The 11,332-nt window shown below is 37.7% G+C and overlaps 1 protein-coding gene across 4 annotated transcripts; it reads right to left on the reverse strand.

Moving 5' to 3' along the window:
• Positions 1–4,678: 4,678 nt before the first annotated feature.
• On the reverse strand, positions 4,679–8,536 carry LOC137713012 (protein HAIKU1). Of its 4 annotated transcripts, none has more exons than XM_088684674.1 (4): positions 8,202–8,536; positions 7,848–7,921; positions 5,127–6,332; positions 4,679–4,856 (listed from the first exon to the last, which is right to left on the reverse strand). In XM_088684674.1, exon 3 carries the CDS (start codon positions 6,085–6,087, stop codon positions 5,149–5,151), a length of 939 nt encoding a protein of 312 aa, XP_088540800.1. In that variant the 5' UTR covers positions 6,088–6,332; positions 7,848–7,921; positions 8,202–8,536; the 3' UTR covers positions 4,679–4,856; positions 5,127–5,148. The 4 variants fall into 4 exon arrangements, with proteins under 4 accessions (XP_088540800.1, XP_088540801.1, XP_068308341.1 ...); XM_088684675.1 differs by having other exon boundaries at positions 4,679–4,880; XM_068452240.2 differs by lacking the exon at positions 4,679–4,856 and having other exon boundaries at positions 4,908–6,332.
• Between the last annotated feature and the right edge of the window lie 2,796 nt (positions 8,537–11,332).

The raw sequence follows: 11,332 nt of genomic DNA on the forward strand, positions 1-11,332 counted from the left end.
GATAGGAGCATATTCATGCGACTTAAATGGCTTGTTCTCGTACATTTACGTTATGTTTCTTTAGTTATTTTAGTCCTTTATGCTTCTTTCGTGTGTTTTTAGGTTCATATGGCTAAGGAAGCAAAAAGATGCAGTTTGGAGCATTTTGGAGCACTTTTGGGCTAAGGATGGATAGCTTATGTTTGGAGCCAAGGTGTTGGACGAAATTGAGTCACTTTAGGACACAAAACAATGGCCCTAGCCCAATTACATAACCTTGCCGTGGCTTATCCCTGCTCCCCTTCCCTTGCCATGCAAACCACCCTATTTTAGGCCCATTCTATGTACTTAAACCCTAGCCCATTCTAACACCTTGCCACGCATCCAACACACATTCTCTCCCAAAAACCTTTCACACACATATCAACCCGTGCATACACACTTCATTCCAGCAATCAAATCCATCATTGCACATGCATTCCCCCTCTAATCCACATGCATCTTCAAATAAATCAGCACATGCACATTCACCCATTCCTTTGTGCCGTGCATTACTCCTTCATTTCCAGCCACTCCACATGCATTTCCAACCTAGCAGCCCCTTTAATCATTCATCCTAGCTGTTTTTCCATCATTAATTCAGCCAAGCCACATGCACTCCCATTCTTTAATCCATTCAGCCACATGCACATTCAATCAAACACAAACCCTTGCCGTGCACACTCCCATCCCATTTCTAGCTTTCCACAACTTTTCCTAGCTGTTTTGCACATGCATTCACTTCATCATTGCAGCCACATATTCACCCACATGCACCCTTTAATCATTCACCCATGCAGCCACACATTCACCCACATGCACTCTTAATCATCCACCACATATTCCAGCCCATTTCTCCCCCCCTTTGCCGTGCCAACCACACACCATTCCAGCTTTCCTTCATTGCAGCCACATGCATTTCCAACCTAGCATTCCCCCTTTAAGCCACATGCACCCATAATCATTCACACCTTGCAGCCACATGCACATTCACCCCTTTCTCTCCCTATAAAACCATGCAATGCATTCACTCTTCAAGATTCAGAAATTCATTCATTCATACACATTTCAGCCACACACCAACAACATCCATTGCCGTGAGTTCCCTACTAATCCAAACACCATAAAAAACATCCCTTTGTGCCGTGCACATTCACCCCTAACTCCAACCATTCCCTACTCCATTCCACATACACCTAAAGCCCTAAACATTTCCTTAGACCTTGTGCCATAACAAAGAGGAAGAGAAGAGGGCCTAAACGTTCATACAATTCAAGTTTGAGTTGTTGGAATGTTTAGGTGTTTCTTTGATTTCAATGTTTAATTTCAATTCTCTTTGTCTTGTACGTATGAGGAACTAAACCCCCTTTAGCTAGGGGTGATTCGAAACCATGTTTATGCTTGCAATATGAATTGATTACCTTTGGTTGGAATTTCATAAGTTGTGGATTCAATTTGTTTAACCGTTTGATTGATAACTTATTTATGTATGTTTATTGAGAGTGCACGCTTAATTTTCATGCATGAATACGACGCTAGAATATAAGTGAATTTCACCTAATAGTTATGAACTTATATTCACAAGTAGTGGAGGTTGCTTATAAACAATCGCGTTAAATGAATTCTTGGCACTAGTTTCATGCTCATCATAGTAACGAAGGCCTCGTCAACACTTATAGTTTTCATGATGCTTAATGATCTTTGATTGTATCTTTATTGTGCTTTTCACGTAAAGGACTTTTGGAGAATGTTGTGAATTGCATTGCGCAAACCCATCCAATTCATTAACTTAAAGGAGAACTTGACGGTTAATTTAAGCGGACCTAATTAACCCAGGGTGTTGAGTTTCATAATTTATCGAAAGACCAACTGAAAATCAATCTTGTATGCAAGTGTAACATGTGTGGAGAAGAACCTTCTAGCTAGCATTCCATCCATATTTTCATCACATTCATATTTACATTCTGCCTTTAATTACAATTTGTGCATTTTAGTTAATTTCGTCAAAAACTCAATCCCCCCCCCCCATATTTTGTTAAGTCTTAGTCATTTGATTTGTTTTAGTGTTTTAAGTGTTTAGTTTTGCATTCTTTGAGTTTAGTTTAGTGTTTTATATTGTGTTTTTACGTTTTTGAGTCAGTTTCCAAGTGATTTGCAATCCCTCCTAATCCCCGGTTAAGAACGATCCCTACTTACATACTTACTACAATTGATAAAAAGAGGGTTTAATTTGTGTGCGTATAAATCTCGCATCACGGCTGTTCAATCATTATTTACGCATTGAGTTGCAGGCTTGACAACGATTGAAGGGGGCAATGTTTGGGTTAATATTTAGACTTTTGACTTAAAGGAAAGAAAGCCCAAAAGAAAAGTAATGAGACTTGCTCGAAGCCCAGCACCAAGCCCATCCATCCATCTCAAAGACAATATGACGGCCCCTCATTAATGCAAAGGTTAGGTGCTTACAAGGGAAGTGACAACTGATGGAAATCAACCTACTCTCAGCCCAAAAACACTTTCTGAATTGTAGAACATGTAAAAAAGGTGATGACTCACTGAAGTGCTTTCGGGCAAAGCTTGCAATAGCCAAGATCATTCCTATAAAAGGGAAAACAGGGCCCAGAGACAAGGACGCTCAACCAATCAAACAAACAAACATACAAACTCTGCTCTCAAGCCAAATTTGCATCTAAAGTTGTAATTAGCCCAGATCTCAATCAATTTCAGGATCATTCCCTACAAAAGCCATCTTTTGTCTAGTTTAAAGCTTTTCTATCACCCCTAGTGGCGTAGTATCGATTCTCTCATGTAAACTTGTTTACCATCCATCCATTCCAAACACACAACCCTTTGTAATCACAAAGAGAAAAAGACTGCAAGATGTTCAACCTTGCCCGACAAGGTGAAATCTTGCCAGACTCTCTTTGTTTCGTCTTTCCATTAGTAGATCTGGCATTATGATGTATTCTACAGTATATATTCAAGTTATTTCCAATCTTTTGGTGATCAGAAGCTCCATTGGTCCTCAGATCTGGTTCACTTAGTGGTTTTACTATCATAAAAGATGAATGGGAATTAGACCGATGGCTTAAGCCAGATCTGGATTTCACCCTTTAAAGCATACAAGATAATAAACTAAAAGTCATTGGTCTCAAGGTACAGAAAATAACTTAATGTAGACTTAACCCATCCACAACAATCCTTTGATAACAAGAAGTTATAATAACTTGAAGCGCAAGTAATCGACTTAAACACACTTGTTCTACATTTGCCATACTGAGATGGCAGTGGCACGCCTAAGCACTTAGCTAGTTTTGATTGTGAGCTTTAATGCCTACACCTAAGACCCTACAAAGGCACCTTTCAGAATTAACTTTGCTCTCCTCTTGCAACCTCTCAGCAAGAAGGAACTTGACAACCAACCAAAGTGCCAACTCCTCAGGGAGCTGTGTGCCCGAGCCAGGGATCTTTCCCAGTGAAATTCCTGCCCGAATAGGTACGACATCGTATCGGGACCGATTGCCCAGCGAAAGACTCAAAGGTGTTATTTAGGCTTTGACTTTGAACAATGAGTTGTAATTGGGTAACCATATGAAATGCTTGAGCTAGCTCAAGCGGTAAGAGATTTAAAAAAATAGTAATTTAAATTTTATTGGTAAATGAATGCAAAGTTCTAATATAATTAGAAACGAATTAGTATAAAATTTGAAGTTCAGTTTGTTAAGAGCATCTACTTTTGCATCTAAAGTCTCTCGTTGGATTTTCCATTTTACAACATAAGTCTTGGTTAAATATCTATCCGTCTTTCTTTCCACATCAGGATGTGATCAGCATTCCATGTGCTCACATTTTTAAAGCTTTCAATCAAAATAACTTAAACGATGGCAATTTTGTCTTTCAAGCCGAATTATTACGTGAAATTAGCTTGGATGTGGCAGGGGGCAGCATCCAAGTGCCATGAGATGCGCGGCACGTTGTAAAGATCATATTAAGTGCTTGATTTCGACGGTAAGAGCATCTCCGATGAGACTAGTTGAAAGAGGAATTTTGGCTATTTAAACTAAAAATTGAGCAAAACTCACAAAAACACAAGTTCAATAAGCTAGTTATTTTAACCGGGAGTTTAGCACTGTGCACAGTTCCTCGCTAGAGGAGAGAGAAAGTAGCTGGCTCGCTAAACTTAAGGTACAAATTGTCTCCCTCTCTCCAACGTATTAGCGGCGTTGGCGGAACGGATCTGCTGTGGTGGTGGTGGTCAATTGGTTCTGCGTCAATTAGATTTGCGACGATGGAGCCGGACCAATATGCGAGATTAGTGGCGGAGGGTCTGCTGGAAAGATGATAAGGAGTTGAGGGTAATGAATAGGACCTGTCCAACACTTTCTTCCATCAAGTCCATGCTTTCCAGCTGTTAGTGCATATCGATTGTAGTTGACATTTTCGTGTAAGTTGAGTCTCAAATGTAAGGATTACTTCTACTCAAGCTATAAAAGATCGATGTTCGTTGTTCTACGGTAACAAAGTAGGTCATCGGAAGGTCATCGAATGTTTGAACAAATAAATACACAACCCAGCACCATTTTTCTTCCCTAGAGTTTAGACAAGTAGTAAAATACTTGAACAAAGTGAAGAACATTCAAGACAAAGCTAGAAAACACAATAATGCGTGAACAACATTCGTGTTTCACAAAAATATTACATTATATATTTTCCTAAAGAGAATCAATTCTGCAATTCATTAACCTAAGATCAACACAACAATGATTTCATGATTGAACGTGACAAGGTACAACGAATCTATAATTGCTAATGCGAAATTCCTTCCATTTGCCAGTTAACTGAAGAAGAAAATTGACAACAAACTACAATTTAATCAAAAGATAACAAAATTAGAAGAAAAGATATGAGCTGATACAGATTCAAGATTCAAAAAAGCTGCAGAGAAGGTGTCACCAAAAGAAAAATAAAGAAAAGAGAAGCGAACATTACAGGTAGCCCAAAAAGCCACTTACGCTACCAGAATACAGTATGTTTTTCACAAAAGAAGCTCCTAGAAGTAGTCGACGAGTCCACATTAAGAAAGAGGACAAGGGAATGTATGGACTCACATGTTTAACAATGTTGTGCCAACTAGTGATGATCCCTCCATCTTGGACTTGAAATGGGGAAAAACCCTGAAGGAGATAATGGAAACAAAACGCCAGGAGAAGGTGGGGGTTGAGGCCCTGGACCTAATAGCCCTGATTGGCCCATTGGAGAGAACTGAAAATTGGGGGTCCAGGGTGGAGGAAACTGCATCCCAGGTGAAAGCAATGGATAAGGTGACCGTGGAGACAACAAGTTCATGTAACCCGTTGGGGATGGCAATAAAAACTGTGAAGTTGGTGACGGTAAGAGGGGAGGACCATTCATCTGTGGGTGCTGTAGATTAGGCACATGTGCCCCAGGGGCATTCATTCTCGGGGGTGGGTGAGTAGATACGGATGGGTTAGGAAGTAAACCGGTTGATGGTGGCTGAGACTGCATTTGACCTGGAACTTGCGGTTGAGGCTGAGGTTGGTTGCCCCTTGGAGTTGGATCTAACATTGAACTCTGAAGGTACCGCATATATGCCGAGATAGGAGATTCAGCTGTATTTTGCCACATTGAATCTCCATGTGGAAATGGTGGCATTGGTGTAGGTGATGGATGTCCAAACTGAGGAGGCCTAATGAAGTTATTATTGTACGGAACCTGTGGTGGGCCTGCAGGAAGAGGAGCTGGAGGTGTGTTTAAGGGTCTGTTGTTGATAGGTGCTAATGGGGGAGGTCGAATTCTCTGCAACCGCATACTTTGGGGCTTTGGTGGATTTTGGGGAGGTCTAGGCAAAGGTTCTTGCGATGGCGAACCAGTAAGCTGCTGAACAATGTTCCGGAAATCATTCTTGCTTATATTGTACACCTGAGGTTGAGGTTGTTGCCGGGCGTCATTATTACCAAATTTGGGTTGGTGCAAAGGACTCTTCCTTATATTTTTCCCCATTTTGTTCACACCCAAATGATCATTATGCATGTTTGCAGAGTTATCCATCTTGAACAAAACTCCAACAAACTCACACCAGCTACCAATTTAACTTTGACAGTGTCTCACAAAGTTAAACCATTCTGATAAACTTTGAAACTGTAGCCAAAACTTGAAATTGAAGCTTAAACAGCACTTCCCAGCTGCCTGAATCTCAGTCTCAACTAGGCCAGAGAAAATATACGTATTTGGCTAAACATTATTCAGTGTTGCATACTATAAATGGAAGAACAATTCAATTCAGTTTTGGCAACCTGCATGCTAAAAACCGAAGGTCAAGTAAATCCCTCCAAAATGAACTTAAAACAAATATCTAATATCCAATCTGAAATTCAAAAACTGAACCCTTATCAACAGAAAGGTTAGAAGTCCTAAGACCAACATAAAGAATTGGAATTCAAAAACTACAATAAATAACCCAAAGGTTATGAAGGAGAGTATAGCAAATTTAAAATGCGATGGGGTAATGGGAAAGTGCAGATAAAATACTGGAGTAGAAAAAGGTATATGCTGATACAGTTTGTGAATGACACAAAAGAGTAACTGCTTGAAATGAAAAGAGATGGATTCGCATGTGAAAAGGGACTTAACTACTTGAGACGGAAAAAAAAAAAATGGATTTGTATGTGTAAAGGGAATTAAAACTTGATTTCCATTTATAAATGAAATTCTACTGTTTTAGGGTAGTTAATTGACCAAGGGAACATGTGGGGTTTTAAAAAATTCAACCAAAATCCCCCTTCTCTCTTCTGATTTGTGTTGAAATATAGGAACTTGCAGGACTCACAAGAAGTCACTCAACACTCAAGTATTGGAACAACTTTGATTAGTTAGTGGTGCTCCATCAACATTTGTCCCAATTTCAGTTTGAAATCTGTGATGCCAATGTTTCATTGCGTTCATTTTGTGTTGGGTCCAATATGGTTAATCTAGGTTTGACATTGAATGCTAAACTAACTTTGTATTTTTTTGGTTTTATTTGTAGAAGGCAACGACCGAGTCCTTCCTATTGTTTCAACTTTCATAGATTGTTTAACAAAGGTTGTAGGAGACAAAAAGTGTCCTCCTCAAAACCATTAGGCAAGGACTGTTATGTCTACCCCTATGTAACCACAGGCTTCTGTGAATCAGTGCTTCTATCGCTTAATCAATACCAATGAAATGCTCATTCCAGCAAAATTTTAATTGTGATCTTAACTCAAATTATTGGAAGACTGACTAATCTTTATGAAATTCAAGTTATAGAACACTGGTTCAGTATATAAGGAAAAGGCCTAATGGTTCTAAGCTGTCTCTGGTAAGCCCCTCTGACATCTCTTCATTTGCTAAGAACTCTCGAAATGAATACATAGAGATGAAGGCCAACCACCTATAATGTTGGAGGGAGATTTCTTTGCCGTCAACTGATGACTCAATAGAAGTACACTTCAAACCATAATTGCCCCTTAGTTTCTTTATGTTTTCCTTCTCTCCCCTTCTCTCAACCATGTCCACCTCATGTAAGATTTTTCTATTACTCCAAGTCCAAATTTTGAAACTGAATACAGTATACCTTGAATTTGTTTTAAATGTTTTCACGACCTTTTCCACTGCATATATTAATAAATTTATGAGTAAAGTAATCCTGTTAGTGTGCAAATCTAATAAATTACATTCTAATTTTGTTAGTTCAAAGTTCAATTCACCATTTCACAGTAACAGCAAGCAACCAGAACATTCACAGCGAGCAACCAATACATTCACAGAAGGCAAAAGGTTGAGATTTTAACCTGCAGGTGCAGCAAAAGCAAGCAACAGCCCCCAATTCAATGGTCAACTCCTTCTCCAACACAAGAACCCCTACCTACGTTACACAAATTTAGAGAGATTACAATTACACTAATAAACCCCACTTAGTGGGAAAAGGCTTTTTGTTGTTGTTGTTCTTGTACAATTACACTAATAAAATTGAAGCCAAAATTTAAACTGAAACCCTTCAAAACCCTAACTGCAACCTGAAAAGGAAATTGCAATTGAACCCCCAACTGAATTCAAACCCCTCTACAAAACCCCTCACTGATATTGAAATTAAACAAAAACCCTAACTCTAAAAACTGAAAGTTGACCTCATATAATGATATTACCTTAAATTTGAGTTCCGAGCTTGAAAAGGGAGAACGGATTCGTCTGAAATTGCAAAGAATTGAAGAAGGTGGGGGGATGTTTATACTCGATTTTAGGGTTTTGGATTTGGGGATTTGGGGGTTTTCAAGAAGGTGGCTGTAGTGCCGGGGTTGCCGTCGGTAATGGCGGTTTTAGGACTTGAGAGAGAGAGAGAGAGAGAGAGAGAGAGAGAGTAGTGACCAAATGAAGAGGGAAAGAATGTTTTGGATGTTTCCGCGAAAATCCCGTGGGTGCATCATGCCCTAAATCACGGTCCAATCAAAAGACAAAACTAATAACACCAAGTCCACCGGTTGGTACAAGTCAACGACAAGGCATAAACTTTATCTAATATGGAGATAGCAATCCAACCCGTTAAATTTATGACTGTAGATAATCATTTCTAAATTATGAATATTATTCGATTACAATTTTGAATATGATTACATTGGTTTCCGATCCGTATCTATTTCTAAATTCATCCCGAATGATATAATTATGTGCGTGTGTGTATGAATATATGTCTTCATTCTTAAGTATTGAAATTATTTGATAGTTTTTTTCGTTTTTGTTACATAGTACATGCTATATTTGTTTTACGAAGTACATGCTATATTTGTTTTTTGTCATCTATTTCCTTTATTCATGGGGCCTACTTACCTTAATTTGCTATAATATTTGACTTATCATGAACACCTTCAAAATGATAAGTCAAAAATAAAACTGTCTAATTTTTTTTTTTTTTTTTTTTTTGAAGAAAGTATGAAAATAATATTAATAATTAGATTTGTCAAAATTTGGTGGAGGTTTCAATAAGTCATTAACATTTGCATTAAAATGTCGATGGAGAAATAAGACAATGAGGTGAATTTAACAGCACCCTTGTTTATTTCTATTTATCATCATTTAAAGATTTTTTTAAAAAGATATTCTTTGGGACCATAATTTTCCTTCCGAATTTAGGGGGATTGAAATATGAATATCTCAGAAGTCTAGTCTTGGACTTAACAACATCTGTAGCGAAGTTGCACATACGAAGTAACAACACCACCATCATCCTGTTCCAGAGCAATAGGCGAAGAACGACGACTTCGCTGAAATTAACCATACTTATTCCACAAGACACGGAAACCTAATCCAGTAAGGAATCATCTAGTGCAAAATTAATAAAAATTCATAATGATTGATGTATAAGTGTGAAAAATGTAAACAAAAATATACAAATGCACATAATGATAAGCTCTACAACTTTCGCGAAGGGGTCAACTTGATTATCGTTTACATTTATGCTCCATTATTCTCACCAAATTTCGTTTTTACATGTTTTCTTTTTTTAAAACATGATTTTTATAGCAGATGCAGAGATAAACAGTTCGGATCATTGACTATAAATTCTGAGCAACATTTTCACTAATCGTAAAAATCTGAAAGTGATATCAACGATCCAAACCGTTCATCTTTTTGCAACCGTTAAAAGTTCATGTTAAAAAAAAAATTTGAAAAATGAAATCTGATGAAAAGAATAAACCGTAAACGTAAACGACAATCAACGATTAAATAAAAATCTAGGGATTATGAATTATGATGTCAAATCTTGCAGTTGGCCTCTTCATAAAAGTTGTAAAACTTGTTATTACGAGTTTTTGTTTTTTACTTTTTTCACACTTACACATCATTATTATGAATGTTTATAAGTTTTGCACTCAAACGAATAATACTATTCATGAGGGTTTGAAGGACTTTAAAAGTCCAAACGACGATGTAACCATCATTCAAGTGTAGAGGATGTAAACACGAGTGTTGCATATTTTTTTCCACATTTTTCACACTAGTACGTTAATTATTATGGATTATTTTTTATTTTATAATGTAATTTGATTTTTCCTACAAAATACCAAAGTAGTTAATAATAATAATTTACATGTGTGAAAGTTTGATACGTTTGTGATCATCCTCTGCGCTTTGACTATAGGTACATCGTCATTTGCATTTTAAAAAATGAACTTTAACGAAAAGCTCCCGGTACTGTTTATTTAACAAAAAACCATATTTTTACACTAAAAAGTCAATCCTGATACTATTCAATTTACCTTTTATTTTGTCCTTATCATTAAAACTCAAAGTTTTCAAGTCATTTTCATTAGTTTTCATTTTTTAAAATCCTCCAAACCCTCGTGAATAGCATTTTTATGTGGAGTTGAAAATGTATAATAATTCATATATAAGTGCGAAAAATGTGAAAAAAAGTATACCAATGGCCGTCATCTCATCCTCTAGCTTTGACGATGATTACATCGTCATTTGGATTTTTATGGTTTAGTGTTTAGGATATGTGGATACTAATTTAGTGATAACATGATTTGTAAATAGGGGGTGCTGTGCACACATCTATTGTCATTTCTTACACATTCTTCTCAATTTTTGACCGTCAAATCGAATGAATTGAAAAAGATGAAAGGATAAGAGTATATGAGAGATAAAAAGAAAATTCAGATCATCTCCGGATCGTTCACTGCGGATCCGGCGGACCAATTCACCCTGGCCCTTGATTTAGATCTTGCGACGAAAGAGTAATTTCACTCTTTTTTAATTTTCTCGACTCTTTCACCCAAAATGAAAGACTTATTCTTCTTCCAGATGAACCTTCTTCATTCTTTCCTCTTCACGCCATCCCTCCCCGATGAAAAAAATGAAGCAACAATCACAAAAGACTTTAGTCTCCCTTTCTCTTTTCCTTGCCGCTTCAAGCCTGCTCCTTTCCTGGTGCTCTCTCAAAAGAAATGGCCACTCAATCGCAAGCAACACCACCGTGTTCCGGCCGCTGAAGTGGTTCCTCAGGTGATCCACTCCATGGCTGAAGTGAAAACACTTGCATCTCCTCTTCTCGTGCTCGGAAATTCGACCAAGCAAATAGAGAAACTGAGAAAGGACTCAAAATTTAGTGTTGATTCAGTAATTAATCAGTGAAATTTTGACATGAAAGAACTCATGTTCGTGCTTTGTCGATTGCCGGGATCTGAGATATAAGGAAAGAGGAGGAAAACAGGGTGCATCGACCCCGGTTTTGCTTCAAGTTTTAAAAAGTAAATTTAATCTTGGCCGCACGATTTTG

The sequence above is a fragment of the Pyrus communis genome, chromosome 14, assembly GCF_041283825.1.
Source record: "Pyrus communis isolate YQ-2024b chromosome 14, ASM4128382v1, whole genome shotgun sequence".
In the NCBI taxonomy this organism is placed as follows: domain Eukaryota; kingdom Viridiplantae; phylum Streptophyta; class Magnoliopsida; order Rosales; family Rosaceae; genus Pyrus; species Pyrus communis.